General features: G+C 41.1%; 2 protein-coding genes across 17 annotated transcripts in view; one reads left to right on the forward strand and one right to left on the reverse strand.

Annotated features, from left to right (window-relative positions):
• Positions 1-327: 327 nt before the first annotated feature.
• Positions 328-3,916, forward strand: ckba (creatine kinase, brain a). Its single transcript, XM_080870117.1, has 8 exons — positions 328-485; positions 869-1,070; positions 1,862-2,016; positions 2,100-2,232; positions 2,701-2,872; positions 2,965-3,088; positions 3,184-3,373; positions 3,581-3,916. Exons 2-8 carry the CDS (start codon positions 878-880, stop codon positions 3,757-3,759), a joined length of 1,146 nt encoding a protein of 381 aa, XP_080726243.1. The 5' UTR covers positions 328-485; positions 869-877; the 3' UTR covers positions 3,760-3,916.
• Positions 3,917-4,642: 726 nt separating this feature from the next.
• The window catches only part of mark3a (MAP/microtubule affinity-regulating kinase 3a), a 46,325-nt gene continuing 32,635 nt past the window's right edge, over positions 4,643-18,332 (reverse strand). For 3 of the 16 annotated variants that reach the window (XM_080870291.1, XM_080870282.1, XM_080870290.1), the window contains exons 14-18: positions 17,727-17,830; positions 14,138-14,410; positions 13,160-13,186; positions 7,024-7,068; positions 4,643-5,479 (exon numbers count right to left, since the gene is read on the reverse strand). In XM_080870291.1, the coding sequence (XP_080726417.1) occupies positions 5,134-5,479; positions 7,024-7,068; positions 13,160-13,186; positions 14,138-14,410; positions 17,727-17,830 (795 nt within the window). In that variant the 3' untranslated portion in view covers positions 4,643-5,133. The other 13 variants (XM_080870283.1, XM_080870284.1, XM_080870294.1 and 10 more) reach the window with 9 other exon arrangements.

Below are 18,332 nucleotides of genomic sequence, written 5' to 3' on the forward strand. Positions count from 1 at the left end.
CAAAAACAGTTATCACCAGTAAGTTAAACTAGTGGATGTAAGATTGTAGTTTTACCGTAGTAGGAGAAAAAAGAAATATATGCTACTATGTATTCGTTTGCACTTTAAGTTGCATTCTGTTTTTTAAAGGTGCTGATAATTTGTCTAAAACTAGAAACCAGAAAGCTGAACGTGTAATAAGTAATTTAATGCACTGCTGCAAAAATGCAATAAAGACCACAAAAAACAGAAATGGGAGTGAAATACCAGCGAACAAAAGGAATCCTCGCTGGAGCGCGTCCAATTGAATGAATGGACTACAAATACTGACCAATGGGAGCGGAGGATCGTCTGCTATAAATCACCATCTCAAGTCTTTAGTCCGGTTGGAGAGCTGCTGGGACGCTGCTGGTGGCTTGTGAGCTCCTCGGTCAGGAAAAATAGGGATCTTTGTATCAAGCCCTGGTGGCAGTAGTAATAGTAATAATCCGCAAATTCTACAACAGGTAAGATTTTCGCTCAGTTTAATTTAGAATTAGGTCGCACCGGCAAAATCTCTTTAGCTTTTACGATGAAATTAAAGGCGCTTTTTACTACAGGAACTAATGTTAACATTTGAGTAGTTTTTTAAGGTGATTAAAAAAAAAAGAAAAAGAAATACGATCAATTATGCTTAACAAAACTGATGTGGTGCATGTGTTGTCACCTGCTAAATGCGCTGCACAGCGGGATGAATCGTTTATCTGCTAACCCCCCCCCCCCCCCCCCCCCCGAAACTAACACCCATTTGTATGTGCATGTCAGCTGTAGACTCAGTCCTGACTCTATCGGTATTTTGCGGTTTGTTTGGGGGTTTTTTCACCGTCTCTCCCTTCCGTCCTCCGACCAGGGATCAGCCATGCCTTTCGGTAACACGCACAACCAGACGAAGATGAAATACTCCTCCGAGCAGGAGTACCCGGACCTCAGCAAACACAACAATCATATGGCCAAGGTTCTGACTCCTGCTATGTATGAGCGGCTGAGGAGCAAACAAACACCCAGTGGATTTACTCTGGATGATGTCATTCAGACTGGGGTTGATAACCCAGGTATTTATTTAAAAAAAAATAAAAAAATAAAAAAATAAAAAATCCCAAGCAGCTTTTCAGCCAAACTACCATCTGTTCGGTCTGATCCACTGCCTGTAATGGTCTCAGCGGTGCTTTGTGTCCCTGTTTGTGTGAGGGGGAGGCTTTTTGCACTGTGACCTTGTTAAGGGGATAAAGTCAACCAATTTTTACAAACATATGGAGTACTGATTCTATTCGAACCTGCCACTCTCCTCTAAATGGGTTTCCATTTTCAGGCCAGTATTGCACAACTTAAAAGCAAAGTGTAAAGATTACCAGAGTTACATAATGTATGCAGCTGATAGTCCCTGCTGCTTTCAGTTTATTATGTGCGATATTCTCTACTGTATTGAAGACTACAACACAAATGAAGTTGATGTTATAACCCTTCAGGTTGGGATGACCTGGTAGCTGTAAACTGTATGGCAGGTAACTCTCCTCACCCTGTAGACTGTTTCTGTTTAGCTCTGACAAAATGGTCAAGCTGACCCTGAAGAGGCTGTCAGCTGAGGATGAGTACCCAGATCTCAGTCAGCACAACAACTACATGGCCAAGGTTTTAACCCAGGACATGTACAAGAAACTGAGAGAGAGGGCTACACCCAGCGGCTTCACCATAGATGGTGTCATTCAGACAGGGGTTGACAATCCTGGTACAGTAACAGTCCCAGTCTGAGCCCTGACGACACAGAGCACATTTAATTTGTGAGGATGTTTGTTTGTATATTGCTGTCCGCGGTCTCTTGTGACCCTGTTGGCTTCACGTGCAGGCCACCCCTTCATTATGACTGTGGGCTGTGTTGCTGGGGATGAGGAGACATATGAAGTCTTCAAAGACCTGTTGGACCCTGTGATCGAGGACCGACATGGAGGATACAAACCCACAGACAAGCACAAGACTGACCTCAACTCAGGCAACCTGAAGGTACCGCAGCTCTGCCATCGCTTAACAAAGCCGAATTTAACTCTGGAATCTCAGCCAAGCCTAATGTGACTCTGCTCTCTAAGGGTGGTGATGATCTCGATCCCAACTACGTGCTCAGCTCCAGGGTCCGAACAGGCCGCAGCATCCGCGGCTTCAGTCTGCCACCACACTGCAGCAGAGGAGAGAGACGCGCTGTGGAAAAGCTTTCCATTGAAGGTAAGGAGGCCTCTGTACTGAAAGAAGATGGTTAGTGACAGTGATTGTACTCTGCTGCAAATCACTAAGCTGATCTACACAGATGGAGACGGCCTGCCGCCAGATGATTGTTATATAAAAGCAACACAACTCTATGCCCTGAAACCAGTGATTCACGTTGCTCATGCTTGTGGACTCGTTTGTGAGGCAGTAGATGCCCCCTAGTGTTTGTTAAAATGCAGCACAGAAACAAAGGTGGATTAGACTCTTATGACCAATTTATTCTGATGCTAAAAACACTAGTAAATCTTTTTATCTTAATTTGATTTTCCAAAGCTCAGTGTGGAATTGGATCAGTTCAGCATTTTTTTCCCCCCAAACTGTTCATCACAGACCGGAACTGCAGCCTAAGAGTAATTTGTCCACAAATGTCATAGTGGATTTTTCATGTCTCAGATCTGTCATAAATCACGGCTCTTGTCCCTGCAGCTCTGGCCTCTCTGTCTGGAGATCTGAAGGGGAAATATTATGCCCTGAAGAACATGACTGACGCAGAGCAGCAGCAGCTCATTGATGACCACTTCCTGTTTGACAAGCCAGTGTCTCCTCTGCTGCTGGCCTCAGGGATGGCCCGCGACTGGCCCGATGCCAGAGGCATCTGGTAATGTCTAGTCTTTAATGCAGTTTGTCTGCCAGGAATATGTAAATCTCTCCACTGGTATTTTGACTTAAAATTGTATTTCCTGTCTACAGGCACAATGATAACAAGACCTTCCTGGTGTGGGTGAATGAAGAGGACCACTTGCGTGTGATCTCGATGCAGAAAGGAGGCAACATGAAGGAAGTGTTTACCCGCTTCTGTACCGGGCTCACAAAGGTTGCTAGAAAAGCCTTAAGTTTCTAATCACTGATCTTTAGCAGAGTTTCTGTTCACATTAGCAAGACTCTAAGAGCATATTCTTATCTGTGCAGATTGAGAGCCTGTTCAAGGAGAGGAGCCATGAATTCATGTGGAATGAGCACCTGGGTTACGTCCTCACCTGCCCGTCTAACCTGGGCACTGGCCTGCGTGCAGGTGTACATGTGAAGCTGCCAAACTTGAGCAAAAATACCAAGTTTGAGGAAGTTCTCAAGAAGCTGAGGCTCCAGAAACGTGGAACTGGTGAGCTTTATTATTTTAGTTCCTACTGCTGGAACTGGTTTGAGTGTTCTCCAAATTTAAAACTACATTGAGCACATTTTCATATTTCACGACTAGTTGCATTTTCCTGAGCAGTACATGACAAAGCCTTGTTTAGAAATGCTCCAAATGTCAGTTTCTGTGAGGTGTGTTGAGTTGCATTTAAAAACCCTTTTGCTTTACCATCAGGTGGAGTGGACACTGCTGCTGTGGGTGGTGTCTTTGACATTTCCAATGCGGACAGGCTGGGCTTCTCTGAGGTGGAGCTGGTGCAGATGGTGGTTGACGGAGTCAAACTGCTGGTGGACATGGAAAAGAGGCTAGAGAAAGGACAGTCCATCGATGACCTGATGCCCGCCCAGAAGTAAATCCCTCCCAAACTCCCATTCTCCTCCATTCCTCACCCACAGTCTACTCTGGTTGACTCCATCCTTGAATGCACTCTATTACAGCTGGGATTTGTATTTAAGTTGAAACTGTTCCTGTAAGTTCTGACATCAAATAAACTGTTCTGTTCAAAGCAAAGCCTGCTTGTAATTCATTGCAGTGAAACTGATGAAATATTTGGAATATTTAATACTAGTCCTGGTAGCTGTGGAAAGGCCTGTAGCTAATTTAAGGCAAATGCAGATAAATGCCACATTTTAAGGGGAGCTGCTGATCTCTTTACATCAGTCTGAACTACGACGAGAGCCACCACCACATTCATTTTAAATGCTGCACAAGATGAGGGGAAAAAAAAAAAATAAAAATCAATGCAGTGGAAGATTAGGTGCCCGACGCTTCCAAGTGACTCTGGTTGCACTTACTCCCTACAAAATGAACTTAAGACATTAAACAAGCTGCAAATTTCCTTAAATGCATTTCCTAATAACTCCAGCACCCATTATGCATCAGCCAGTGTCCTTAAATACAGCTAAGTTTCCACTGACTCTCCTCAGCTAGTATTAGACTGGAATCATGAGACTTTGCTCTTTGTTTTGGGAAACACTGATGCAAATGTCTCAGACATGTAATTTAGCCCTATCTTGGTGCAGATAGCACCGTTGAATTCAGTGAAGTTGGTGATAGAAGCAACTTGCAGGTAATTTTTTTTTTTTTCCCCCTCAAACCTTTGAGGCAAAGTTGGGAAACTTTGTTTAAGAGACCTGAATGAATAAACAAGCAGATGTCCCAACATGCACTGACATCAAATGTAATTTAGATGAAGCTGGAAACAAAAGCCCAACACTGATCAGACTCGAGGTTTAGGTTGACAGACACTTTAATTGAGACATGAGTGACCCTTAACCATGTGGGCATTTACATGGACTCCCCATCTCTACTTTTTAACAAAATACAAAAGGAGAAGAAAAAACAAAATGAGTATTGCAGAGAAGCCATCTTCAAAGTAAGATACATTATTTACACTGAAAACAGAACGCTACGTCATTTTCCTTTTTCCAGGAGAGAGAAAAATAAAGGTGAAATAAATAAGACCAGAAATGCTTTTTTGTCCACATTCACAGCATGACAAATCATATTCAACTCATTAATGTCGACCCTGTGCGGTCAGAACAGACTGAGATATTAGTAGGTAATTCGGTGATTATTGCCAAAAGCCTTAATCTATACATTATAATATTCAATACATACTCTGTGTTTTGTTTAGAAAAAGGAGACATTTGGAAACTGCTACTTGGATGATTGTACAGCTTAAATACTTCTAGATATATATATATGTATACTTTAAACCCTTTTGTTCATAGCTTTAACTCATTGGCAACTTTGGAAGCAATGTTTTTGAAAGCGATGGATGAGCCGGATATCCTTTTGAACCTGACGCCATTGAGGGAGAGACGGGGAAGCTTGCAAACCTCCATCTCCCACTGCACCAGGTTTTCAGCTCGCCCGTCTCCATGGACGCAAAGAAGCAGGAAACTCTCTTGCTGTTCGTAGTCGCAGTTGTTGGCGTCAAGCACCTTGCGAATCTCCCGCATGATATCACAGGGCTCCATGGAGCTGGTGGTCCTCATACTCCAAGTGAATCTGAGGGAGCGGGGTTTACTGTCTTTATTTTCCCCTTTTTGATCCCCAGGTACATGGCGACTGTTGGGAGAAAGAGACACGGAGGAGAGGTTTTAGCCTCACACAGTATTCCTCCTGCATTTTACAAAGCAGGATCTGTGAATATATTTGAAAGAAAAACATTTTATTTTGAAAAAAATATGTTTTAAACAGGCAGAAGCAGCAGGAATTAGTTTGAATTAAATCATGTTTTACACAGCTCTGATGCATTTCCACATGAGATTTTCTAGCCCCAGTTTGTTTATTTTCATATGAGGGAAACAAGCAACATGAAAAAAAAAAAATCATTTAAGTCTCAGCATGAAGCTGAAAAGCAGTGAAACTGACAAAATGCAGTAAAAACTTAAGATTGCACTTTATTTAAAGAAGCAAACCTCAAAGGTTTAGATTTCTTTCTACACAACTTTTATCATCATTCTTTACTCACCATTTGTTTGCATTTTGAACTCAAATATTTCACGTTTACTACATTTTGTCAGTTGTTTGATAGTGAGCAGCAAGTCTGAAAAACCCAGAAGACCGCTGCACTTTCTGCAAGCAACTTAAATCTGAGCCCACGTTTGACTCATTTCTTCAGGACCTACATCTCGTTGTTTTTATTATATTAGACACTTAGATTAGTCACACTTTTGTCCGCTTTACATTACTTCTAAATCTGGGATCCCATCTTTTTGCAGTTTTATATCCAGTGTGTTGACTTAATATTGAGTCAAGATGAGGCGCGCAAACTGTGACTGAATGTCATTTATTTAGTTTTATAATCATATAAAAGATAACCAGTCTGGCATATTGGACAAATTAAGCCCCTACGATATTTATACACTACAGCAGTCAAATATTTTTGAGAGTATTAATTAAAAGACTCTAGTGGAACAGATTAAGCAATAAAGGACAGTAATCACTGGATGAAGCTGTGATTAAAAGACCATCACCATCATCCACCATAGTCTTGTAAATTATCTGTAATTCAAAGATATTAGGGTTAGTAATGTAAGTACTGGGTAACAATGAAAAGCAAAATTATCCTGTACGCATTAGAAATGGTTCTGTTCTAGTCCTCGTCTATATTTTGACCTGTTTTTGCTCCTCCCATCACTTCATTTTGAATTTAATTTTCATTTCTTATGTTCATTAGTTTCAAATTCATTTACATTGTAACCAATATGATCATTCAGAGGATTAAAACGTTTCTGGGTTTTTCCACATATAAATTTTTATTCTCTGGAAATTAACTTGTATGTAAACTGGAGCTAGACACATGGCGGCAGTCTTTGAGCTTCAGGAGTGACAAAATAAACAAGCATGCCATGCTAACAAAAGTAGCTCACAAATACAGTGCCATGCAAAAAACAAAAAACAAAAAAAACATTATGTCAAAAAACACTCAAAGACGAGGCTTTAAAGATGCAACAGTACATTCAAACGTCCCTGAAGGGAGTAAGCACAAAGTGGTTCCTATGCAGGGGGAAGGGGATTGAGCAAATTGGATGATGGTGCAGACGGAGACAAACTGAAGCCTACGTTCGGAAGGGAAGACACACTGAACGTGGAGGAGGTAACCTCACCTTGAGCCCTCAAGTCTCCCGTTTCTCTCAAACTCGGTGGAGACTCTGGGGCGTACAAGAAGATCAGACGGGGAGGAGGAGTCAGGGCGGGGGGGAAAAAAGAAGAAACAAAAAAAAGATGTGGGTCTTGCATGACAATCATTTTTTTATCATTTCCAGTGAAAAAATCATATTTAAAAATGAGAGAACGTGACGAATACTTGAACGACGACGAGAGCCACCACCAAAAAACAGAAAAAGAAATGGAAGCTTTGACTTCCATTGAAATCAACAAAGAGTCGTGAGAGAGAGAGAGGAGAATAAATAAAGAAATCAAACAAAGAAGTGATGACTGTTCATGTCCCAGACTGAAGCCAACAGGAGCACACACAAAGAAAAGCTTGACAGCGGTGTGTCGACGCAAAACAGCAGCAAAATAAGAGGAGATGCAGCCTGCAGGCCACATTCAGGTGAGGTAGGAAGTGAAGGCAGTGATGCAGCGCTACTTGACTGGACTTTATCGCCTCTCAAAAAGAAAAAAAAAAAGATTTTAATCTACATCTGAACAGCACACAGCTAAAATAATAAAAAAGCAGATCCTTCCACTGGCCTATAGGATGACAGGAGATAATAGGGGGGTAAAAAAATAAAATAAAAAAGTAAAAAATTACAAGAAAGCTGATTATTGCTCTGCAAACACGTCCTTTGACGATGTATCGTACAGTAAATGTATATAAAATCCCAGTTTAAGCCTTTTAAATACACTGTTAGTGAACACGTGACCCATCTATTCTTTCTATTTAACAATTCGACACGTGACATTTTAAAGACGTCTACTTGCATTTGGACTAATTATCAGAATTATTTGATCACTTTAAATATTACATTTAAAACAGCTTCTGAAATGCTTACCTTTCCTAATATTAACAGTAATTATTATTATTTTTTTAAAAGGCAACTGATGATTAAATCCTGATTTGAGCCGTGTGTGTGACGCACATGAAAACAGACACCGTTTAGAGAAAAGCTCCCTCCAACATGAAGCTCAGGCTCTAAAAACCAAACCAAATGTTCACAGTTTGTCCCTGTGACCGAAGCTGCAGCACGTTCAGCCGCGCTGCAGAAGCGCGCTCGCTCTGATCGACAGAACAAAAAGCTCACCAACTATTTTTAAGTCACAAACGTGAGCCGTAGACAGGACTTTGTGTATATGTGCGGTTCTGTAATGGCTCTCCTACCAGCTAGAAGACAAGCTGACAAACTGGGCAGTGAGACGACATGCGGGACATTTTAAGGAAAGCACGATGAAATCTTCTGCATTAGTCAGAAGTAATTTGCCTTCCTTGTTTGTCCTCATACAAGTATTTCTATGGCAGGCATAATGAAGAAAATTCTTTACATAATGTGTTTCATGTGCAGTTTTTCCCCTCCATAAAGCAAAAATGACCTCTTTGGCTTACCGCTGGATTCATTCTGAATCCTTTACTGTTCCTGTGCATCTTATACACAGGAAAAATTAATTTCCTAGCCTCACTAGACTCAAGACAAAGACTCAAACAAAGACTCGAGATAAAGCAGGGGATTCCTTCCTACTAACCAGGTTGATTTCACAGGAAAATTTACTGGATTGCAATAAAAATTTAGACCTCCTGCAAGATCTTTCGCTCAAAGTCTTGACTGCCAGAAAAGACTTTTTGGGAGGATGCTGAACGACTACAAACAAGAAAAAAAAAAAAAGTCTGTACTGTAAGACAAGATTAGATTAAAAGCGAATAGTCAGTAATCTCCCCGTTTCTCGGACAGGATGGGTGTACTGTGTCAGGCTCCCAGCATGCATTGCAGCCTGCAGAACAGAAAACAGGACGGGGTTGTGGAGGAGGGACAGAGTCCAAACTCCTGACAGCTTGAGGGACTCGACAACAAGAAGACGAGCGAACAGACAGGACTGACAGCAGGTCCTGGGTCGGCCAGAGAGGCTGTGAGAAATCACAAGACCGAGGGGGGAGGGTGAGGCAAGGCGGGGTGAGGCAATGTAGGAAGGGAAGTCTGAAACTCAGACTTTAATCTCAGGAGAAATTGAGGGATGGAAACAGCCCCTTACTCTAGATCTTCATCTTCCTACAACTCTCTATATCTTCCGCTCCTGAATCTGAAAGAAAAAACGTGAATCTGAGGATGTGCCGGAAATCTCAGTGGACTCATGACAAGAAAAGAAAGAGAAGGAAAGAATATTTAAATGAATGGCATGAGGACAGGCTGAAAAGAAAAAAAAGAAAAGAAAGAAAAACATGGAAGATAATGAGAAGGAAGGAAAGAAGGAAAGGCTGAAAGAGACTGGAGGGCAGAAGACTTACTAAGGGTCTTTCCTCCCTGGGTAGAAGGGTTGGCAGGCCCTGTTTTGGCCGACTGCCGTTTGGCCGGGTCAATACTGACCCTAGGCAGAGAGGAAGAGCAGCAAGAGGTCAAGGTTAAAGGACACAAGAAGGTAAGGAAGACAAAAAACACACCGGGAGGAGAATGTGAGTGAACCTAAAATGTCCCGAGGACGAGGAAAATAAAGAAAACTCGTTAAGATCAGAGATGAGTTTTTAGCAGAAATGTACGGCGGCCCAAACCGGACAAAATGAAGTTAATGCCTATAAGACGAGTCAAAAATGGAACCAAGTAAATAAATAATATTGTTGGTTAAAATGGAGATTTTTTAAAAAAAGTGTAGCTAAGACTTTTCATCTTCAGAGGAAATTGAACATAAGACAGTTTAATAACTCCACTTTTCAGTTTGTTATTTTTATGTCTGTTCTTTGTAGCATGAAAAAAAATAATCATGCAATTGTTCCACATTTTCTGATTAATCCTTATTTAGATAATTAATATAATTGGACTCATTTTTAAGCTAGTGAACTTACTATTTTTGCTCTTTGTTGTGAACTTTTGCAATTGATATTTTCAGTTATTTTTACTTAACAGCAAGATCTTAAAATTGATGTCGCAGACCAAGATTGAAATAGTGACTGCACCAGGGTTCACAGGACAATAAAGATAACTTTAAACTAAAAAGAAATTAAGCTCAACTCTTATTTGAATACTCCATTATATTCATTTAACCAACTACACAATTTATTACTGTATTCGGTTTTATTTTCGACTCATCTTATAGTCTTTTGCTCTATTTTGTCACAGTGAGTGCGCCACAGAAATGAGGACAAACACAAAAACCCTAGTGAGACGCCATGAGTGGGAATGCAGGATGGTGATGACACCTGAGCAGAACCGACAGGAGGCTCTGGATGACGATGATGCTGCCAAAGGAAGATGACAGTTTACAAATCAGCCACCAGAGGGAGCCATGGGCCTCAAGACAGCTCCCTGAGAAGGCTGCAAAGCTCCTCTGATCTTTTGATATGTACATCAATGACTGGTTCAGTTTGGCCACAGCTACCATGCTGTTTCACAAGATCCGTTTGAGGAATTCAGTGTTTAATAGCCTCCTCTCTTAAATCCCAACCCCTATTGGAATGGCTGATCCGACTACTTGGAACGTCCGCAGGAAACCATCAGCATGTCCAAACAAAATAAGGCCTCCTTTTATAAAGTGGGACATTAAGAAAAGTTAAGAAAATGTCTGAAGAGACCCATTTACACTATCGTGTCACCACACACCCATTTTAAAACAAAAAACACCTTGTCGTAGTGAAAAAGTCTTACACATTGTTTAGTATGGGCCCAAATGCTGGAAGACACTAAACGGAAAGCAACGAGGGGAGAATATTTCCAGCACCTGCGTCTAAAACAACTTTCTGAAGACACAAAAATACTTTGAGAATTAGTATTTTTGTGTCTTCAAACATTCTCTGCAGCTTTTGCTTGCCTGACAGATAACCGTGAGACAAATGAAGTGCACTGAAAGCAAAACATGTTACAGAAGAAGTTTTCATTTTCTTCAGTAAAAACAACCTTGCTGATTTAAAAAGAATCACAAAATTAGAAAATATTTAACAGAGCATTTTAAATAAGGTCATTTCCATGTTAAGTTTAGGAACTGTGGAGTTTTTATGTTGATTTCTAAGTTAAAATCCTAATCTGTGATTTGTATTAGTACTAGTGCTGTCAGTGTTAACCTCGTTAGAATGACGTTAACGTCATGCTGACAGCACTAATTAGTACATTACAAAAAATTTAATAAAAATAGCCAAAAATGGTCAGTAAATAAATGCTGTATTATATACCTGTGTGATCCCCCTTTTTTTTTGTTCTTCTGACTTAAACTGAAAGTAAAAAACTAAAGCCCAGAAAACCTTCAAAGCGAAAATAAAGGGCAACGAGACAAAAGCTGAGCGACGTGCCTTTTAGAAGACCCTTTCTCTGAACATGATGTTTGTACCCACCAAGGGAATGAACCAAGTCTACAAAAAACATCAGTGTATACAAAGTTGCATTTATAAATGTACTAAACGGCTTAGAAACAGATAAAAATATAATCCTTGGTGGTTTCTTACTGACACAACTGGGTCAAAGAAAGTAAGAAAATATATATTTTGGTGAATAATGCAGCAGCAGAATAACCTACGATGAGTTCAGTCATTAAAATCAAGAATCAATGGCAGCTGTAAGAAGCAACCTCATGCATGCAATGACGACTGATTAGTAGCAAGCTGCTTTGTTTTTGCTGTATGGGTAATTGACTGATTGTTCAAGGAGTCCGGTCTGCTTTCCCAATCAGCCTTTATCCACCCAGACCAACCGTGGCCACCCCGAGCACATTTACACACAGAGACCAGGTAAAACCCAATCAAAGCAAAAGGAAGTTTCAATTTTTATTTAAATTGCAATGCATTCATCTTAAAGGAATAGTTTGCCATTGTGATAAATTTCAATTAAGTCACTTTTTTAAATAAAAAAAGATGAAATGATTGACAGCTCCCTTATGTACAATAGATATATACGTGTATTAAAAATAAAAAACCAACACATCTCAGACAACGCTGTCAACAAAAGCTAACTGATACAACCTACCACCAATACTCAGTTGCTAGTTTTTTACTACACCTGGCTACGAAGTCTAATCGTCCCACAGTAAATCCTCCTGTCCTCGTGAAAGCTTAAAATTCAGAGCTTCTGATTCTTCTGTATATTCGTTCTGCAGGATGTTGATACAGCTTAAAAAGGTCCACAACATAGCTCCTCCAGAACAAACACCTCCATAAAACTGTTTATACACAAAACAGCACAGATAGCGTTGGGCGATCCAGTATCCAGGGCAGGACGGGGAGTTTAATTTCCACTTGAAAGATTAAGAGAAAGAAAGTGGGCTACACCTGCATCACAGCCTCCTTCGCATACAAAAGGTGACAGATTTAGTCTAATCATCTGACTGCACTTAATGACCATAAATGGGCGGATATCAGCCGAACAGCTAAAACAGTACTGAGACCTAATGTCTGCCCAGGTCTTTTTTGCTTCCCCTGCTTTAAGCCAACAGTTCTGCTGACTCATGTAAGCTGTTTGTATGTGTGTAAAATGAGTTTGGTTGTTTCCACATACGCACACTTATCTTAAACTCAAATTTAAAAGACAAAAAAAACCCAAGAAGAGTCAAACCAGAGACAGAAACCCTCTCAATCTGAACAGGAACTTGTGCTCATGCACACAAATGACAAAACAAGCCCACGTCCTAAGTGTCATTTACAATAGTGAAACATAATGAGACAACAGTGAGTCTGGTTACATTTAAAATGAATCTAGTAATCAGGAAGTGAAATATCACCGCCATCACTGACCTATGAGATCGTCATCCATCTCCACCATCTAAAAGTATAACCTTCATGAAGGGAGGACTGCACGCACAAGTCCTCTAATACATAACACATAAAACCAAACTATTCCTTTAAGGACAATCTTACCTAGACATTAAATTATGTTACTGTGGGTTACTTAGAGTCACGTCAGTAGACCTAATATGTGAGAACAGAAATCTGTCACGTTAATCTGATTGTAAGCAGTGTGTGTAAATGCACCCAGAGAGCGTTACTGTTCTGCTAAGCAATGTGTTAGTTCAGTGCCAGCAGCCCCACACGTCTAAAGAGTTTCAGAGGAAGTTGTTCTGTGAGACTGTTGTCATTGTTTTGGTACAGAGTGAAAGGCAGTACAAGAGTCCTACCTTTTGGTAAACCTGAATGACATGTTTCTACAACAGAATCAGACAAAGAAACAGTGAAAATGGTGAAAGAGAAGTGAAGGAAAGGGGAGGGGGAGATCGAATGAGTGAACAAAAATGGGGTGATTGGAATCATTAACAGTGAAAGGTAAAGATTCATTTGTAATTTTTTTTTAAAAATTCAGTATTAAATGATTTCAATTCCTCATTTTAGGTCAGTCATTGCAGGTGGGATGTCACTGGCTTGGCTGCTGCTTTCAGTACCTGAACTCGAGACTCTCACTGTGACAATATTAACCACAATAAGAAGTGCACAAGAATCTGATGTCGAGATTTCAGGGAGGCCTGAAAATGCAATTTAAAGAAAAGCTATACAAGACTAACCTCGATTCAAAATGTATGCTTTCACTTTGTTTTGTTTTTAATGGACTATATCAAACTACAAGTATAATAGTAACACATACAGCCCTAAAGCACGCATAGTGCAGGAAATGATTACCGTATAAAAACATTACCACCCAAGATCTTTAAAGAATCATGGAAGTGAAATGATCTAAAATGGTCTGCTGTGTGTAATGAATAAAATGTTTGAATATCCAATCAGTTTCTTTACGGTGTTTGTAGGTTTTCTGGCAGCAACCAGGCAGCGACACACAACAAATGTAGACTTGAGCATAAATCACATTGTACAGGACAGTGAAGTGTTCCTCCAGCATGTAATTATTTATCTTAACTCTACATGGCACTGTGCTGATTGGCTTCAAATCTGAACAGAGTCACAGTAGATTATAAGGCACAGAGCAGAGCAGCGCTGGAGTCTTTCCTCTTTATATTCAAGCTTTAATGTTTTTAATCACTTAAAAAAAAAAAAAAATTGCTTTAGAACAAATTAAACCTTTAAACTGACTGAACAGAAAGGAGCTAAACATCAACCCGTCACACTTCTCTACAAAATGTGCGCAGACGCTTTTCCTCGCCTACCTGCGGGTGAGTTTAGAGGTGAGTTTGGAGAAAAGGTTGCTGGTTCCACGGCTCCGGGTCTGAGACAGAGGCGTGGCATCGTGGGAGAGAGTAGGGGAGGCCGGCGGCCCGTTGTACGTGGCCGTGCGGCGGTCTCTCAGCTGGCCACCGTGGAAGGTGCTGCGGCTGGCTGTGCCTCGGGGGAAGCGGAGACGGTCGGGCGTAGTGGTGTTGGCGACGCTGTGGGTGGACGCCACCGGGTTCCTCTGACTGCCGGGAGACACGGCAACGTTGCTGAAGTGGACGGAGGGGGAAGTTACAATTAAAGCAGGTTTTACACTCCGTTTTTCCAGAGCAGACGTGTACTTCAACACACTGAACATTTCCACGTATTTGTGCAGGTAGAGTGTGATGGAGCCAGATTATACACAGTCACAGAAGCTGTGACTGTGCAACATACTCGAGTACACTTCTGCAATGGAAAAATGTTTGTGCAGAGTCACTGCACGTGCCTCTGCATTCCTAAAATGTGTGGTCTGGTTATTCTACGTGGACTTCTAAAACTGCCATGGGTTTCAAATACTGCAGGTTAGACATCAGCAGGGTAGGAAATTAAAATCACAACAGGACAAAGCCGCACATCAGCTGGTGGATTTAGACGCAACAGCCAGTCTGTGAATAACTAATTTGCAATACATTTTTTTAAATTACAGCGAATGTTTTAGTCTTGCGACCACTGGCCTCACACAGCTGACCAACCACAAGCAGAAGCTGCATGTAGCACAGAGTAAGATCATCATTCCCTATAAACTGCTGAGCAGTTGTAGCCATAACTAACAGATTAGAACAGAGATGTCAAACGTCCGTTACCTTAGGGGACACATACAGCCCACTTTGATCTTAAGTGGGCCGGACCAATGAAACTCCCCTTTCTGTCAGTCTAAAGAAGTGCACATTTAATCTCTGAGGTATCTCAAGAAGAAGAAGTGCAATTTCAACAGCACATCTCAGTTTTACTAAGTGATAAAGAAATGTTGCTCTATTTAATGAAAGAAATATTAGTTTATCTATTACTTTGGTGTATTATGGATGGTTGTGGGAGGTTTTCATCAGTAAGACAAGCTGTGAAAGTTATGAAAATACAGTTAAAAGTCTAAAACGTATGTCCTCCTTCACATTTACCAAAGACCGCCAGTGGGCCAGATTGGCATCTTTGCTGGGCCATTTCTAGCCCCTGGGCCTTATGTTTGAGACCCCTTGATTAGAGCATAAGTGTTTATTTAAACTGAATCCATAAAGCAGTGTCTGGTAGTACCAACAAGAGGCAGATTTATGATAGAGAGATTATCAGTAAACAAATACAGCTGGAAGATTAATTTTATGCATTTCATACCCACAGATGTGCAAGTATTTTGTGCAAACTGAGCTCCAGCACAGATCTGGTCTAAGAACCCAGCTTTAGTGCCTCCCTTTGGATTAAACGACTAATGCGCCACAAGGACTTCTGTCCTCATGTGTCTGTGAGTCATTTGAAGATTCTTCAAAGCAGAAAAATAACAGGAGAAATCTTTATAAGATCATTACATTGTTTGAGACCAAACTGAAGAGTTGGGACTTTCTGGGAGCAGAAACAAAATTAGGTTAACCTATTAAAATGGTGGCAGGGCAAGAAAAATAGTATAAGTGAGGTCACATGACCAAAACATCTTTATGATAATATTTAAGGCCAGTGTGTGAGATTTATTTCATTAAATTCGGAGCAATTTTAGAACAGGAAACGTATATAAAGCAGCTGGAACCAAAATTCACCAGCAATGAGCTGTTAATTTCACACCCCAGATGTCAAGCTGTTGATATGTACAATGAAACAGTGAGTTGTGAGCCTGATCACTTAAGAGTCTAAACAGAAACAGACGAGGGTCTGAGGAAGCTGGGACAGCAGGGGAGCCGTGAGCAGTGGGGGCTTTTCCATCATTTCGGAGACCAACAGGTGCAGGACCCAGACAGAGAAAATCAGGGGTCAAAGTTCACAGCAGAGGATGGAGGAGAGATCAGGAGCAGAGCTGTGTGAGTGCGTTACTGCAATGTCGCAAGGAGGGGGGGGGGGCCCAAGCGGTCCTCTGGTTTATGGCTGGCAGAGGGATGATGGAAACATGGAAAAATATTATCACACACTGAGTTTAACCTATCGCTCGATTTCAGTGTGTAGATGCATATTTTTCTCCACTTCTCCTCTGGTTTGATCAGCGTCTGAAATAAACACTCAGAAATTTATCTGTCTAACTGACCTGCTTGGTCTCCCTGCTTCATTTATCATCTGGATTTTGGACAGTTTTGTGGAAATTAAATCTGGGAAAAAAATGTCTTTATTTAGCCACCTCCTGAAAAAGAAAGTGGCTAGTCCTAGTCTATGTGTCTGACTTTATAGCAGTGCAGTTACATGTCAGATTGACTACAAGCACCTTGACTAAGCCTCATTTTTAAGTCTGTTTATGTTGTGGAAAACTAATGATTCTTTTGATTCAGTAACACTAGCATACAGATAATACGTACTGAGGTGTTTTGCAGATCCGAGTATACAAATGCTTCTTCCTATCAACACCACCTCAGCAGTGTTACCAAACATCAGGTAAACCAAACAGTAGCACTAAAGCTCGTGTTTATATCTAAAAAGGTCTTCATTCTGACCATGAATCAGCACGTTAGACCGGCTAGACTTTGGTAGAGTAACAATAAAAAGAAGGAGGACATATTTTATTGAGGTATACCAGTCATTAGAGCAATTCATTTTACCTGCTCCTGCTGATAAGCATACATTTCAGACTCTGGCACCAAAAACCACTTTGCTTACTGTTTGTTGCAGGAAATGGTGTCCATGGTTTAGTTGTAGGGTTACAGAGTGTGAAGCTGGCTGGATGTGTGGGTTAGCAAGGGGCCAAACAGGGGCTGAGACATGAGAGGAGACAGACAGGGGGGTTTGGAGACCCTGTCGTCTTACTTGGGCGAGCAGTAGTCCAGAGCGTAGTAGGAGTGGGGCAGTGTGGCCCAGCCTGCCTGGCAAGCGTACAAAGGGCCGACAGTTTGATACCTCAGCCGCACCGAACTGGACGAGGCACCGAATGCAGCGGCTGCAAAGGCAGACGGGGGGCTAGTGGCACAAGCCATCTCAGTCATGCTGGTCATGCCGTAACAGGGGGGGGGGGACAAAAAACAAAAACCCCACCCCGAATCACAAACACACAGGCAGAAATGGAAGATAAGTTGATGAGAAAAGGGGAAGTAAACAGAAAGAAAGGAGTAGAAAAATCAGGGACTGAGACAAAGGAAATCTTTTCTAGGGATCCCATGTAGGTCCTTTTTTCCTCTATTAACAAGAAAAAGGGGTTTAAATAACTTCGACGAGTGTGAGTTTGAAATACCATACAAATATACATTTTCACACAGGTTGAGTAGAAGAGTCTCTAAAACAGTATTTATCTAAATCTAAAGAACTACATACAGACTTCAGGACCCACAACAATGATCTCACTAACAACAGTTTACTGACAAGTGGGAAAACTCAAATTCTGCTCCCTGTACTGATTAAGATTTACAATCATCCTCCTCTCACCTGTTCTCTTTCCCGTTAGGAATGACGGAGAGGCGGTCTGTGTTGTTTCTGTCACTGCAGACATACGTGTTCCTCCTGGTCATACCCGCAGATGCAGTGTTATTCTGCAAACAGACAAATGCATTGCTTCAGTGGATGACCTTTTTTTTAAATGAAAGGCTCAAAGAAACATGTGTTACAGCAATTAAAGCACAGTGCACTTAAATTCAGTCTATCATGCTGCCAATCTCACCAAATTCGAATGAGTTTTGTTTAAACTTGGAAACAATGCGGCAGACTTTAGAAGTAAAACTTGTTTCCTTTGTACTGTACTGATATGTCCCTCGTGTCTTTGATCTCTTAAACATTTGCATTACTCGATTGTATATTAGTAGTACTCGTCTGTCACATTTTGTATCGCCACAGAGGCTCACTGTGGTCGATGTGGACAGGTGGATTAATCTGAAGTGACTCACACAGAGACTGCCACGTCATGGTTTGGTGGCTTTAAAGTGATAGAGTGCAGCTTAAAAACATTTCCTAATCTCCAGACCATGAGACTGAATCACATTGTTAAACAATACTCGGGCATTGTTCGTTGTGTAAATCTGGACAACTACATCGACA

This window comes from Rhamphochromis sp. 'chilingali' (assembly GCF_963969265.1).
Source record: "Rhamphochromis sp. 'chilingali' genome assembly, chromosome: 21".
Lineage (NCBI taxonomy): Eukaryota > Metazoa > Chordata > Actinopteri > Cichliformes > Cichlidae > Rhamphochromis > Rhamphochromis sp. 'chilingali'.